At 55.5% G+C, this 15,417-nt stretch overlaps 1 protein-coding gene across 8 annotated transcripts in view; it reads left to right on the top strand.

The window, feature by feature from the left end:
- The window catches only part of TTC7A (tetratricopeptide repeat domain 7A), a 123,495-nt gene that overhangs the window by 80,335 nt on the left and 27,743 nt on the right, over positions 1-15,417 (top strand). For 6 of the 8 annotated variants that reach the window (XM_086327090.1, XM_086327093.1, XM_086327096.1 and 3 more), the window contains one exon: positions 938-1,098. In XM_086327090.1, the coding sequence (XP_086183216.1) occupies positions 938-1,098 (161 nt within the window). Of the gene's footprint in view, positions 1-937; positions 1,099-3,203; positions 3,535-3,907; positions 4,305-15,417 lie in introns of those variants that run through there. The other 2 variants (XM_086327094.1, XM_086327095.1) reach the window with 2 other exon arrangements.

The following is a 15,417-nucleotide window of genomic DNA, read 5'->3' as shown; positions in this document are numbered from 1 at the left end:
CATGACCTTTCCACAGAAGGAAGTCCCCCAAGGGAGAACTCTGGGCCTGGCAGTAGTGCAGAGACCAGGCAGGGGTCAGGCACACCAGGGACCAGAGCCCCCAGCTGACCTGTGTACTGTAGACCCCTCCAGGAGCATTGGAGATGTAGGTCTGAGGTTTGGTCAAGAGCAAGATTTTGGAAAAAGACTCTGACGTTCCTGGGAGGATGAGGCCCTGGTTGTCTCGAATAGCTGACAACCGCTAAGACTGAGTGCCTGAGCAAACATGTCTCTCTGGACTGGAAGGAAGACTCTTAACCTGTTCATTAGCTGCCTGGGCTTTGGGGGCTTGAAGAGGGAAATTCACATTTTCTAACGTGTTCCATGCCCAGCAGGATGTTTTTCCTACGTTGTCTCGCCCTCTTGGCCAGTGTCGTAGGTAGGACTGTTATCCTCATTTTGCAGCGTAAGAACTGCAGCTCAGAGAGGCCAAGTCCCCTGCCCCGGCGCCAGCTGGGAAGTGGCAGAGTTGGAATTCACATCCCGTCTGACCCCAGGCCTAAGCTCTTGCCACTGTGAGCCCCTGAGCAGGAGGCAGCGTGTATCTGTCAGCCCCAATCACTGCGAGAACAGGTTCAGAGGAGAGATCTGTAGCCAGGGTCTGGGTAGCCTCTCACAGTCCCCCTCCTCCGGTTTGGTTGGGGCTTTCCGGCCAGTCCTTCATGATCCATTGTGGACATGCCCCTCTTTGCTGTGAGACGGCACTGACTTGTAACAGCAGACCCTTCTTGCCATGGTGTTCGAGGGTGTGTTTTCTCATCAGAGTTCCTGCCTGCCCCACAGTGCCTGCGGTCTCACTTGGGTCTGCTGCGCCTCGTGGGCTGGCACCTGGCCCCTGAGTCCAGGGAGCAGTGTGGGCCTTGGGGAAGGTCGCTAAGCCGGCAGTTTTCTCTGGCAGATCTCCAGTGCCATGGAGCAGCTGCAGGAGGCCCTGAAAGTATGCAAGGACGACGCCAATGCCCTCCATCTGCTGGCGCTCCTCTTCTCTGCCCAGAAACACTACCAGCACGCCCTGGACGTTATCAACATGGCCATCACGGAGTACCCTGAGAACTTCAAGTGAGTTCCCCGTGGACGCTGCTGGGCTGGGAGGCTGGTCGTGCACACACTGAGAGTCAAGGCGGGCCGAGGACCTGTGGGCTCGGAGCCTGGCTCTGGCGTTTTGTTTGGTGCCAGGAGGCACCGTGTGTGGAGGGGGAAGCTCTCAGTGGTAACTGCAGGCTCCACGGGGGGCTGTGTGGACCACCAAGGAGCCTGTGCTCTAAGATAACATGCTCGAGGTGCTTCCATCCCACCCTGCACTCTACATTTGAGCATCATGGGGACCCTAACTTGTGTGACTTAACCATAACCCTGGCATAGCCAGCCAAGGATGGTTTCTAACAGTGGCTGGGCTGATAGAGGCCATGTGAGCTGGCCCCTACCTCCAGGAAGGCCACAGGCTGTCGAGGTGAAGATTTATATCCCCACAGAGTGGTCCTGGCCTCTCCCTCTATTCTCGGCTCCTCCACAGCTCCTGCTTGCCACATTACCCAGATGCCTGTCTCTAGGGAGCAGGGTTCACGCTGCACATGGCCCCAGTGGTGGTGGGTGGGGCAGGACTAGACCCTCTTGCCCCCGCCTATACACAGGGGACCTGCTGCCATCCAACCAGGACCCTGGGGAACAAGAGCCTCACTGACTGGCTGAGGCAGGAGGGTGCGTTGCCCCTTGGGAGGAAATGAGGAAGAGGTCATCTTTAGATTTCTGCCCTCCTTCCCTGGGACAGGTGACATAGGGTGCTAATAAACCCTGTCTCTCTGAATCCCCTGATCCCAGAATGAGGGGCCCTTAGCACCCCCACTCCCACTGTGCTCAGGGTTTGAAAGAGAACCCTTTAGAACCAGCCAAAGGCTGTTGTCTTTAGATAGCAGAAAGGAGTGTGGTCCTGGTGCCCTGAGAGGTGACTCACGCTGGCAGTGAAAACAGTTCCACAAAGAATTAGAGAAATTGGTAGGTGCCACAGCCGAGATCAGGGCTTCCCTGGTGGCTCAGAGGTTAACGCGTCTGCCTGCGATGTGGGAGACCTGGGTTCGATTCCTGGGTTGGGAAGATCCCCTGGAGAAGGAAATGGCAACCCACTCCAGTATTCTTGCCTGGAGAATCCCATGGACGGAGGAGCTTGGTGGGCTACAGTCCACGGGTTGCAAAGAGTTGGACACGACTGAGCGACTTCACTTTTACAGCCAAGATCAGTGATCGCGGGAGCTGCAGGCGGCCCGGCCCACGCGGGGAGCCAAGCACTTGTCTGTTTACCTGTAGTCCAGCAGAGGCAGGACTGACCCTTTGCACCAGGGAGTCAGGCCTCCTTCAGAAGATGCCACGGTGGCTTTGCCTGTGGACTTTGCTGGGAGTGGCCTCCTCCTCATCAAGTCTTATGAACACAAAGGACCGGCTATGTGGAGCTGGCCTTGCACCATCTCGGCTCACACCTGACCAGAGGCAGCTGGGACCCACCTGGGCCAGAACAGCGGGGTCAGGAGTCACGATGCTGTGGGCGGGGTGGGGGTATTAGTCTGGAGTAGGGTCAGCGGAGCCCAGGTAGGTCCCAGCTGCCCCGGTCAGGTGTGAGCCGAGATGGTGCGAGGCCAGCTCCACATAGCCTGTCCTTTGTGTTCACAAGACAGCCCTGGCTCTTGGCCTCCCTTCTATATTTGAGAGATTATTAAAATTGAAATTAGTTCACTTTAAAAGGCAAGTCGCCTAGGGCATGCACCACGTAGATAGAACCGGTGTGTGGACAAGGTGTAGTTACCTAATCCCAAATACAGTACAGCAAGAACTACTGTTTAGAAGTTTATTTTTTACTTTTATAAAAATACAGGAAGGACAAAGGTCTTCCTCTTCTAGTACCAGTTACCCTGGCTTTTTCCCAAGCTCAAGACTATCTGGCAGGGTCAGACCCATGGTCTGCAGCTAGCCGTGTGTGTGTATATGTGTGTGTGCGAGCGTGCCTCTGTGTGTTTTATTGTCAGTGAGGCTTCGGTGGAAGGGTTAGAACAGTAAAAGGGGTAGAATCCTTATCCAGCCCCTGGCTCAGAGTGTGTGTCACAGAAGAAACCAGAGGCTGGGCCAGGTGTCAGACGTTGTCCTTTATCCGAGTGGAATCTTCCATGCATTAACAGATGGAGACTGAGCAGATGGGCGCAGAGCTGCCCTGTGGAAGCCGCAGAAGGGGCTGCACACACTGCTCCCTTGGGCGCCCTGACCCAGTGCAGGAGCTTCCCATGCCAGTGCCACCCATCTGACTGCGTGTGTCTCTTCCTAACTCCTGGGCTGAATGCTCTCTGCTGGCAGAATCCCCTCCCTGGCCTGATGTGGGGATGCCAGCGCCACCTTTTGAAGTCGGCTTGAAACTTGCCGTGTGTGATCAGAGGCCCACCTTGCTTGTTTCACGCCCTGGGAGGTGTCTCCTGCCACCCCCCCATCCTCTTCCTCCTCACCGCGCCCCCCACCTGCTCCTGGTTCTTGGGCTGAGTGCGAACCGTCTCTTTAGTCCCCCAAGTGTACTTTCCACCACCCCCTTCTTCTTCCCTCTCACCTCACTCAGGTGTGGACTCTTTCACCAGGAAATGCTTCAGTCACTCAGTGTCTTGGAGAAGTGGGGGCAGGGATGGGGCCTTGCTGTGAGGCTGGTGACTTCCCCCAGAGCCCTGTGGGTGGCCTTCTGGGCCCCCAAGAATACCTGGACCCGAGCTGTGACATTTGCGCCTGTGTGCCTGCATCGGGAGAATAGAAGCCAAAAAAGTGGGAGCCCCGGGAGACGGTGCTGGTGGTCAGCGTGTAGGGTGGCTGCCGCTCGGTGTCAGCCGGGTCCCCGCTTCTGCAGGCAGGAGCCTTCAGCGTGGGGCAGCCTCTGCCGTGGGAGCAGAGCCCCTCTATCCAAACACCGCAGGGCCGCTACAGGGGCCTCAGGCGCTCTCAGGGGCTGGAAGCGCGAGGGGACACCTCTGACGTCCCAGCCCGAGGAAGTCCCATTCCCAGAGCACGTTTGGGGTTCGTGTTCCTGTCACCACAGAGAAGCCTTGCTGTGGAGTGTTTGGGGCCCAGAGCGTCCCATCCCCCGTGGTGCTTCCATCTGTGAACCCGCCCATCCACGGAGAGAGAAGGGTCTTATCTCTGAGCCACCATGTGCCCCTCACATTCATGACCATGGGGAGCTCCCCTTTGAACTGGGCCACCCTAAAAGGCTACAAAACTAACTGAATAAAATACAAGGGGCTTCTGGCTTCCAGAACTGTGAGACAGTATATTTCTGTTGTCTTAAGCCAAAAAGAAAAGGGAGTGGGGGTGAGGAGGGAGGGACTGTGGGGTATGAGGGGGAGGGTAGCCACCCACCACAGCGCTGTGGAGTGACCTAGGGTGTGACTGTGGGTCTTTGCAAATAATTCAGTGCTTTTCCCCACGGATGAGACCCATGGACTAGCAGGAAATGTCATTGCGCCCATTACGGTCAGGGATCACTGAAGAATGTCACTGCCCTTCAGCTGAAACCGTAGCCTGCTCTTCCAGCTGCTGCCTGCATTGGGAACAAGCTGTGTGTGGCTCCAGCTGTTGCCACCGCAGTTAATTAAGCCCCTAATCCAATATATATCAATGCAGCTAAACAAAAAAATCTGCCCCAGATGATGGGGTAGATGCCCGGACCTCAGCATCGTCAATAAGGTCTGTTCTGCGGGCACTCAAAGGCACCAGGTCTGAGCCTTTCTGCCACCCAGCGCCTTGCCAGTTCCAGTGGCTGAGACCTTGCTCTTCCTTTGTGCAGAGTGAAGGAGAGGCTGGCAGGCCCGTGTCGGGTGGGGGAGGCCTGGCACAGGGGGATGCTGGGGAGTGGACTAGACCCTTTCCTCTTGGCTTGTCCTCACGTGGGAGCCGCAGCAGGTCCCTGGCCGTCACTTAGCTGTGCTCCCTCCAGCAGCTTGTTCCTACTCCCCATGTCCCCTCCTCAGCTGCTGAAAGACTGACATCTCTCCTGCCTCCCTCTGCTTCCAGGGTCTATTGTGAGATTCAGACAAGAGAAGATCTCACAGTCAGTTTACAGCCGGGTCAAGGGCAGCAGTGGGGGAAGGGGAAATGGTCCACAGCATAATGCTGCGACAGGGGGCTCAAGGAGGGCAGCACACGTGGTGGGTCAGGGGAGGGCGTCCTGCACAGGAGGGTCAGTGGAAGCTGAGAAGAAGTGTGCCGGCTCCCTAGCAGCCACCAGGAGGTCACCATTTCCAGGACTCAAGACTCCTGGAGAAAATCCCAGCCTTTGTGGAGCTGACTTCAAATTCAGGGATTAGAAAACATAGCAAAGGGGATCTTTATTTCCGTGCTGTGAGGTGACCTTTAGTTAATGGAGCTTGAGTTTAAAAAGGCAGAAACGTGATGAGGCAGTGGCTGACGGCCCTGCAGGGACAGCGTGAACCTGGCGTGACGAGAACCAGACACCCGAGCAGCTTCCTGAAATGCTGAGGGCTTTCCACTAAGCCCTGGACACATGTGCTGGCCAGGCTGCCCCTGGCCAGTCTGCAGGGGGCCTCAAGGGGGCAGCAGGCTCCCTATTTGGACCTGGGTTCCAAGCCAGGCTGGGCCTTGGAATTCGAGAGGTTCCCCATAGCAAGCTCAGCGATGTCTTAGCTGTTTCCTTCTCCCTTCCTGGGCTTGGGAGGCTCAGCTAGGAGAGTCAAGGGAACAGGCCACTGATAAGCTTGTTCCAGAAGCCATGGGCTCCACAGGGTGCTGGTTTTAGGTAACAGATTCCTTGCGCTTTAGTCAGGCTGCTTGTAGGGAAGGTCGCCATAGTAACCAAACAACATTCCTGGGCTAATGATGGGAGCTTTCCAATAACCAGCCTGTCAGTCATTGCTCCCACCCCAGGCCTGGCAGCCTGCCACACCCGTTTTGAAAGCCCAGGCTATTGGGCTGGCAGGAGGGGAGCACACTGGGTTTGCCCTTCCCCTCCCCTCTTACCACCCCTCTTAAGAGTTTCTGCCCAGCCCAGGTCCTGCGGGCCTTGGACGGTCCTAGGGGAAGGGTTGTCTGGAGCCCTAGGGAGCTTTCCCCAGAGCAGGAGCTATATGGGTCTCTCAACAAGCCAGAGCTCGGCTTGCCACTTGTAAACAAATGGAACCAGTCACAGCATTTCCCCCAGGAAACCTGGGCTGTTTTGGAAAATGTTTGAGCTGATAACTAGGCGTTAGCTGGGGCCAGACGGTGACTGAATCCCGCTAAGGCCAACGTAGGCCTCAAGGGCACCCTTCTGATCTCTACCTGGCCCGCCTCACCTTTGTTACAGGTTGCATGTGACAAACTTCGAGTCGTATATTCCACCAAGCGGAAGGGATCAGAGTCCTGGGGCTTCCGTTAATGTCTTTGACTTAAACCCACTGTGTTTATTGGGTGATTCTTATTAGGGACTTGGAGTGGATCAAAAGGATGCCTGAAATACCAGCACGCCAGTGAGGGGCTGGAATCAAAGGTATGAGCACAAGCATAGTTTCTCACTTCGCCAGGTTCATTAAACATTCTTGGCTGCCACAGGCCCCGATGAGGGTAGCAGCCTTGGGGTGAACTTGCAAGGCCATGTGGTGGAGGGAAGTGTTAAGCCAGGCGTAATCGCTGGCACCGGCTCGCTCTTCCCCAAAGGTCAGTTCCTCTTCGGCTCAGCCAGTCTGACATTCAGCATTTCCCTGCGCTGATGGCTCTGGGGAGCCTCCTAGGACCTCACTGCATGTGACACTGCAGTCACTGAGTCTTCCTGCTCCCTGCAGTCCTCTGCTCACACTCCAACTAGAATGACCTCGGTTATTTTGTTTGGGGAAGAAGAAAGGAAGGAAGGAAGGAAAACAGATTTTTCCAGAAGGAATTCTTTGTTTTAAAGTGGTTTTTAGCTCTTTGCTTCCTGAGTCTCACTGCTGTCAACATTTGCTGGAGGCAGGTGCTGTGGCTGGGCCCTTGGTTTTCAAGCGGGAGTGGCCTGGCCTCTGCAGGTGGGAGAGGGCCCAGGAGGCACATTGATACCCTTGAAGTAGGGCTGCCCTCTGCAGTGGGTAGTCTTCAGGTCCCCAGATCATCTCACTGGGCAGCAATTTTAGAACAAGGTGTTTGCTTCCTGGTTTCTTACATTGGGCTGGGAGCCAACTTTTGTTCCAATTAAGGATCCTTCTGGAAGTTCTTCCACCTCAGAGTGATTGTGGAATGGCTTCTGTGCGGTTTGTGTTCATATCTTTCATGATCAAGAATGTGTCTTTGGGGAGTCCCCTGAAGGTAACTGAAACTGGTCTCCCGGAGCTGAGGGAAGCCAGGCCTGAAGGCCCACTGGGTCAGCCATCAGTCAGCTCAGGTTAGGCCTCAGGTGCCCTGGGTGGAGGCGGCTGTTCCGCGGGTGGGGCAGAACTTTTGAAACAGAGGTGCTCGCTCCTGGAGGTGAAAGCTTGCAGGGCTGTTGATTTTAAAGGATTTGAAAGCTTCAAAGTCAGATAGAGTGGCTGTCTCCAGCCTTTTTGGCACCAGGGACTAGTTTCGCGGAAGACACTTTTTCTACAGATTGTGGTGTGGTGGGGATGGTTTCAGGATGATGTGAGTACATTACATTTAGTGTGCACTTTATTTCTATTATTATATTAGCGTCACCTCAGAGCATCAGTTATTAGATCTTGGAGGTTGGGGACCCCTGAGGAAGAGGATCAGTGTGAACCATAAAAGATTAGGGGACATGAGTCAATGTAATCCTCCAGAACCAAGGGAAAATGACTGGTTTTTAGGGCCGAGAAAAGTTACTGTAAGTGTCCCTCTCCCTTATCAGGGAGGTCTCCTGTTAGAGCTTTAAAATAATGTCCTGAAGAGCAAGTGTGTGAGCTGAATCAGTTAATCGCTCTGGTGGAGTCTCTCCCAGATGCGGGGCATTTAGAGGACTCTGAGACCTGTGTCCTTCAGCACTGCCCTGGCCGGGGTAAGAGCCAGATGATCACAGCCCCAGTGGAGGTGAGGGAGTGGCTGGCTCCGACACACTGGCTGCTCCTCCCCTTCCCCCTGCCCCGATCCAGGGCTGGGAGTGGGCCGTGGAGCCCCACCTCCAGGCCTTTGATCCTGCCCCTGCTGGCCCAGCCCCAGGGGGTGCCCTCCTTCCCTCGCTGCGGTGCTTCCAGATTCTGCCCAGCCTCAGGGACTCCCCTTGGGCTCCACTTTGCCTTGTAGCTCCTGCACTCAGAGCTGACCCACTCATTGAGTATCTGATTCCCTTCTGCTTCCTTTGGTCTGTTGCTCGAGCTTCCCTGAGCATGTGGAAGCACCTTGGGGACAGAGGACAGACGATGGCCTGTCTTCTGTCTCCTCTTCCTCCCTGTAGGGAACTGACAGCTGGGCATCCAGCACATACATAGACCCCCTGATGGGCAGACTGTAGGAGTTGTTTTTGCTCTTTTGGAAGGATGGAGGAAAGGAAGGGAGGGAGGCAGGGAACGCATGGGGATGTTGGCTTCTTACAGCCCTCAGAGTGCTCTCACATCCCCTTACCCTGTTTTGTCATTGTCTTGGTTTGATTTGTTGAGTTTTCGGTCTTACCCTCCTAGTCTAAAGAAACTAACTGGAGAGTTAGCTGGTCTCTCCAGGTCAGATAGCTGATGAGTGGCAAAGCAGGGATTAGAACCCCAGCCAGCTGATTCGCTGAACAACCCTGACCAGCCAGCTGATTCACTGAACAACCCTGCTGTGCTTGAACCCCAAGCACTTCAATAATAATCAAATAGCAACACACCCCGTGCTTGGCTGTGTGCCAGGCACTGCTCTGCGCACCTTCCACGCATTCACTCACTTTCCTCGCAACCTGGGAGGTGTAGAAACTGTTGTTAACTCCCATTTTCCAGATGAAGAAAGAGAGGCAGAGAGCGCAGACGTAAGTGGTTGTGCATGACCGGGGCTGGGTAAGTAGTGAGGAAGGGGTGAACCCTTTAGGAAGGCGAGGCTTTGCGTATGCCTTCTTTTCTCCTAAAGCCCCAAGGGGGTAGCGATACTGTTGTCCCATTTTACAGATTTGAAACTGGAGCTCTGAGAAGCTGAAATGACTGGCCGGGGGTCCCAGGGCTAGAGGAAGGGAAGCTGGGATTTGAACTTGGGTCTTCAGACTCAGGCCCCGTTTTCTGGGAAGAGACCCACTTCCCACCGAAGCCCACGCTGTGTGCAGGCTCTGGCCTCCTGGCTGAGGAGTTAAGACTTTCCAAAGGTGTGGCTGTGGTGACTCAGAGAATAGCCTGCTTTTTCCACTCAATTATGTGTTTTCTATAAAAATAGAACTCTTCATTAAAACAACGCAGCGTGGCCGTCAGCTGGAATTACTAATTACTGTCCTTTAAAGAGATAATGCCCCCTTTCGTGCCTTCCCCATACCTGCCACTACCCTCTCCCGTCACAGAGGACTCCCATGAGGGCCAGGAGCCAGAGGCCGGGGCCGGGGAGACACACGTGGGCAGCGGGACTGGGAAGAGGGGAGAGTTTCCACAGGTGCTCTGCAACTTGACTTCCTTGGCTCTCGGCCCTGGGGACCCTACAGCCTTCCAGGCCTCAGTGAGTCCTTGTGACTCAACTTTCTTCTGTTATCCAATGATGATTTGTTGAGTGACGTCAGGTGAGCCACTGGGCATATAAAGATGAGGAAGATGTGGTCCCTGCTGGAGCGCGGAGCCCGGTAGGAAAGACCAGTAATGATGGAGGGGTCTCAGGATGATGGCTGACCTTTCTTGAGGAGTCACCATGCAGCAGGGCTGGCTGCCTTCACGGTTTCTGTTGCCTGTAGTCCTGCCAGCAGCCCTCCATGATGGTGCTGTTAACCGCCCTTGCTTTACCAACAGCTGGTCAAGCTCAGAGAGGCCGAGGCACCTGCCTGGAAGCAGCAGGTCCTGGCAGTGGACCCACGTCGTCTGAGGCCAGAGGGCACGCTTCAGTACGATGTCCTCCTGTGTGCTGGGCAGTAAGTCAGGGGCCAGAGGCGACTCCCTCAGGTACACAGCAGTTACCATGTCCAAGTCTTGCTTACTGCACATGCTGAGTATATTTTACAGGGAAGTTCTTTCAAGGAACACGAAAGTAAAAACGTGGACCTGTTGTGCTTGCTGCCCACACAGCCCATGTCCTTCCCTGCAGCCAGCTCAGTTCTGCCAGCGTCCACCCTGCCACTGGGGGTGGGATGCTGGGGTGAGCAGCAGGGACGGGGCGCAGAGGAAGATGACTGGAGACCCTGGGTGAGGGGGACGGACAGGATGAACTCTGACCCCAGGACAGTGCTTGTTGGCTTAGCCAGAGCCATTGTCACAAAAATATCCCCCACTTACAGAATAATGTTTTGTTTCTAAGAAAAGTTTTTGGAAAGGCTCATGCTCACCCAGTTCTGAGGAGGACCACCCTAAGATAGTTCTTCTTCATAGCAGTGGAAAGAAATGATTTGTCTTGGCCTCAGGTGGGAATAGCTCCAAGTCTTGATCCTCTTGACAAATAATTAGAAGGCTGATCCTGGCCCAGGAGTGCAGGCCAGGCAGAGGGCCTGGGAAGAGAGGCGGTGCTAGGCCCACCCCTGCTTTCCCCTGGGAACCTCCATCGTCAGCCCCTGGCCAGAGGGACCAGAAAGACTTACAAAGGCCGTGACCTGTGGCCACACCCAGAGACGCTGACCTCACTGGTCTCTGTCGTCCCCACCGGAGGAGGGCTGGCCCAGATGCAGACAGGCAGACTGACTCTGCAGGGCTGAGACTGGTCATGGTTCAACAGGGACTGGCTCTGTTTGGGTCCGATGAGTACCTGTCTTTGACCCCAGGTGCTGACCCGTGCAGTTGACCCGGAAGGGGGCCGGCAGGGACTGCCATGACTCTGGTGTTCGTCAGGAGGATGTGAGTGCTTAGAGGGTGGGCCGCAGCTGCGCTGGTCTCCCGGCTAGGAACAGGGCACTCATGCCTCAGCCTTTGGGCTGTGCAGAGTACAAGCACCTGGAACTCTCCTGCAGCCCTGGCAGCTTCACCCCTGCGGTGGCGTCTACACTGCCCCTTGCTCCTTCCCCTTCCCCAGAGCACACTCACTTTCATGTGTGCCTTCAGATGCCTTGGCGGCGTGGCAAAGGCATTCGGCCTTAAAAGACCTCACTGTTTATTCTACATCTTAAAAAACAGGAAAGGGCTTGCAGTGGGGGTCACAGCCGAGGTTGTTTTGCTCTGCCTGGATTGCTGAGGCACTGTCCATCCCTTCTCATCCGTTTCCTTTCTTATGCCCATCTTTCATCCCCCGTGCCTTGCTGAACAAGCCGTGAAGGTCTGAGGCTTTCTGAGAGCCTTGTAAGGCACCTGGCCTGAAGGCTGGTTTTCGGGGCCTTTCAGACCTGCAAGTATAAAGGAATCCCTTCCCAGAGCCTCGGGCAGGCCTGTGCTTGAGGAGTTAGTGCAGCTGTGGGCTTCTCAGCTGCTGCTCTGGGTCATCACAGTTCATCCTGCAGGAGTCTCTGGGGCAGACGGGACAAGAGACTTCACTCCTATGTCACAGGTTTGGAACCTGTGACCTGCCAGCTGGGTGGCAGTGCAAAGCTGGGACTTTGGCTCAGGTTTCTCGCTCCTGGGCCAGTGTCTGTGCACTGAGCGACGTCATAGGGCAGGGTCAGGACAGCAGCGGGGCCGTTCCCCGGATTGGCTCGTGTCAGGGCATTGGAGGACTGCTGGACTCCAGTATCCCAGCCTTCCTGCCTCAGAGACTCTCCTCTGTTGTACTTTTGGCTCTGCCTGGGGACCCTTCTCTGGGATGAAGAGCCAGATGGAGTCACATGGAGCCAGATGCCTTTCTGTCACGTCCCGAGCTCCCCATTCCTCCCCAGGCCCTGGGACATTTTGCTTCTGGACAGCTTAAAATGGAATTGGCTGGCACTCTGCCTGTTGCCTGTGTGAGTCCAGCCCTCGCTGCAGTTCTGAGGCATCCGCGAGCAGATTCCCCACCTGCCTCCTAGCTGGGAGCCGGCAGCGGGAAGCGGTGCCTTCAGAAGTCAACTCCGATTTACCGTGGACCACGAGACCCAAAATGTGGCTGGAGGGTTGTAACAACACACACACATCCTCATAGTATTAAGCTGAACGGACACCGTGTGCTCAGCTCTGTGCCAGGCACCAGGGAAGCGAGGAGGATGCTGACATGGAGGGAGGCAGGGTCTTGCCCTGTGGGCACTCGTCACCCAGGCAGGGACACACAGCAAGACCCAGGACAAGACAGATGGTAGTTTTACCATCTCTACGTACAGCTGGCTGCTGAGTGTTCTCTAGAGTATCTGAGTTTGTAAATGCTTGATGTTAGTGTTTCTTCACTGTTAAAAGCATAAGCCTATGTGGAAAAACAGAAAACGTGTACACACACACACACACACACACATGTATAAATGAGAGAGAGTGATTTAAATGCTAACTGAAGGTTGTCCTAAGCAGAGAAGGGCAGGGGTGATCACACTTCTCGGAGGACTAGAACTTTGGATTAAAATGTGTTTGTTTTTTTTTTAAGTCTCAGAATCGTTTCTTCAGATGACATGTTAGACTCATTCAGTGTATAAAAAGGTATGCCAGGGGCTGGGCTGATTGAAGGGAGTGGGGAGCCAGGGCTTGCCCCCTCTCTTCCCAGCCCCCACTGCCAGCAGCCTCCCCACGGCTCCACCCAGGAAGCATAGAGTCCTGATGAGGCTGCGGCCCCACCATCCATAGTGGCGCGCTAGGCCCTGCCAGCCTCCTTGTACCGTTGCTTGAAGAACTGGGCCTCCCATCCTGGCAGATGGGAGAGGGAGAGCCCTTTGCTCCAGCAGGACCAGTAGTTGGTTGTCCTAGAAGAACGACAAGGAGTGGGGTGGTTTGCTGATCCCTGTTACCAGGTGGAGAGCGTTCGGCGGTGCCCACTGTGTGTGGATGCCCATGTGCCCACGACGTAGTAAAAACCCCTGGGGGTGAGGCCCCCATGGGGACACACAGAAGGTCAGAGGGTGACACCTGGTTAGGACCTGGCCACGTGTCAGCGGAAGGGGGAGCCCTAGCAGGGCGACAGCGTGAAACAAAGCATGGATGAGCCGGGGAGCCTGCCCTGTGGTCCAGGGTGCCTCTAATACCCTGTGAGCACCACATGGGTGCCCAGGGTCACGGGATGGAAGGTGGCACACAGAGGCGTTCTGATTGATGTCACGGTCGGCGCAGGGCTTCCTGTCAAGGAGGATGGTCCTGGTGGCGCTGCACTGTGAGACCAGGGAAATCTCGGGAGCTGACCCGGGCCTCCAGGGATCTGGGACTGAGGGATCCAGCCAGAGGAGGGCTGTCAGAGCGCTTGCCCCAGCCCAGAAAGGATGTGGTTGGGTTGAGAAATTACACCCTGGGTTGCTCATGCTAATGGAATGTCAGCAGCCGTGAGGAGAAGAGCCTGTGTTGGTAGAAGTCACTGTAACACCAGCTCAGCTTTCGGCCACTTCTGTTCCGGGCACATGGTGTGGCTGGATCCACCCCACAAACCCCTGCTGGCTCTCAGGGACACAGCCAGAGAGCAGGAGGGGGACGGGCCCTGGTGGGGAGGGGCATGCTGCAGAGAAGGCCAGTCTGGGGAGATCTGGGAGCAGAGGAGTGCTTCGGGACTGGTCTGCCCAAGGGACTGTCCAGGGAACCAGCTCCCAGTCACCCTGCCATGGGGACTCTGCTGTTCTGGGTATCCCTCCCCATGGAGAGCTTTCACTTGCACCAACACCTGTTCTAGCCACAGCCCACCACAGTCCCCCTCCTTCCCCCAACTCTCAGCCACATCCTACCCCACGTTTTCATCAAACACCAGTCCCAGAAAGACCCCCTTCATCTGTGCTTTTCCTTGTTCTGAGTCGGACCCAGAACACCAGCCCTGGAGTCTGTGAGCAGTTTGTCATTTTTAGCGCTAATCGTAACCTGGAAGGCCAAAATTGTGTCTTCATGTTCCTAAAGCAGAGGCTCCTAATACTTGTGGGGTGTTGGACCTTTCAAGAATCTGGAAAAAGGGACTGGGGATGGCAGGACCAGTGTCCCCAGCACCTACCACCAGGGTACTGAGACCACGGATTTGCCCAGAAGCAGTGTCGTGAATCAGAGAAGGCAATGGCACCCCACTCCAGTACTCTTGCCTGGCACATCCCATGGACGGAGGAGCCTGGTGGGCTGCAGTCCATGGCGTCGCTAGGAGTCAGACACGACTGAGTGACTTCACTTTCACTTTTCACTTTCATGCATTGGAGAAGGAAATGGCAACCCACTCCAGTGTTCTTGCCTGGAGAATCCCAGGGATGGGGGAGCCTGGTGGGCTGCCGTCTCTGGGGTTGCACAGAGTCGGACACGACTGAAGCTACTTAGCAGCAGCAGCAGCAGCGTCGTGAATGAAGGAGGCTCACCACTCACCACCTGAGGAGAACCAGGAGTCACAGCCTTGTTTGGGCCTCAGTGGCTCAGCCAAGTTCTCCACAGGCTGCCAGGCAGCTGGTGTGCGTCAGTGTAGCTGGCAGTACCCGTGGTGAAAAGACTGCAGTATTTCCATACATGTTGGTAAATAGCCACTGCCTTGGCCCTCATCAGGACCCTGGACTCCCCAACAACTAAAGGGTGGTCATGCTGAGCCAGCGCTCTGATGGTCTCTACTGTTGTCTTGGGCAGAGCGGGGCAGCTGTCCACCCCTGCTGTGGACCTGCCTTCTGGTAGGACCAGCCCTTCCTTCTCTTCCCAGCCTCTCTCAGGGCCACATCCCCACTGTTCCCACTGTTCTTACCCTAGAGGACTTCAGGTTTGGGGGGGGGTTGAAAGAGATTCTGTTGTTCCTAAACGGTGACTGAATAAGACTTCATGTCACTTTCATCTTATTGAATATATGAGGAGAACTGGCAATGTTAGGCTATTCAGTGAAGATAAAGGAAAACCTGATCATCCTCAGGTGTTCAGGGTCAGGATACAGTCTGCATTCAAGCACCTGTTGCATGCTGGTGAGGAGGGAAAGCAGAACCCTGCCCTTTTGCGACCTTTTCACCCGTTCCTTGCTTAGCCTCATTCCTTGAGTCAGTTTCCTTCTGGGTCTGTCTCTGATATAAGGCCTGGAGAGTGTGTAAGTAAAAAGATAGCCATGTGTTCGGTGAGGGGGATGCTGCAGAGTTGAGGGTGTGGAGGGAGACCGCTACCACGGCAGACAGTGCTTGAGAGGTGGGCGGGATGGTACACGATCGGGATAAGCAAGAGCCGCAGGGATGCTGACGAACGCAGAGGAGTGCTCTGTGCTTTGGCAGAGAGGATGGGGAGCTAGGCAGAGAGAGAGCACGTGATCCAGGGATACGGACACCGCCGTGCGTGTGGGCACGGTGCC

Source organism: Bos grunniens, chromosome 11, assembly GCF_055505025.1.
Source record: "Bos grunniens cultivar Pamir isolate PY7600 chromosome 11, Bosgru_T2T1.0, whole genome shotgun sequence".
NCBI classification, from domain to species: Eukaryota; Metazoa; Chordata; class Mammalia; order Artiodactyla; family Bovidae; genus Bos; species Bos grunniens.
Note: the sequence above shows the minus strand (reverse complement) of the source record. Positions and strands in the feature narration are given on the sequence as shown.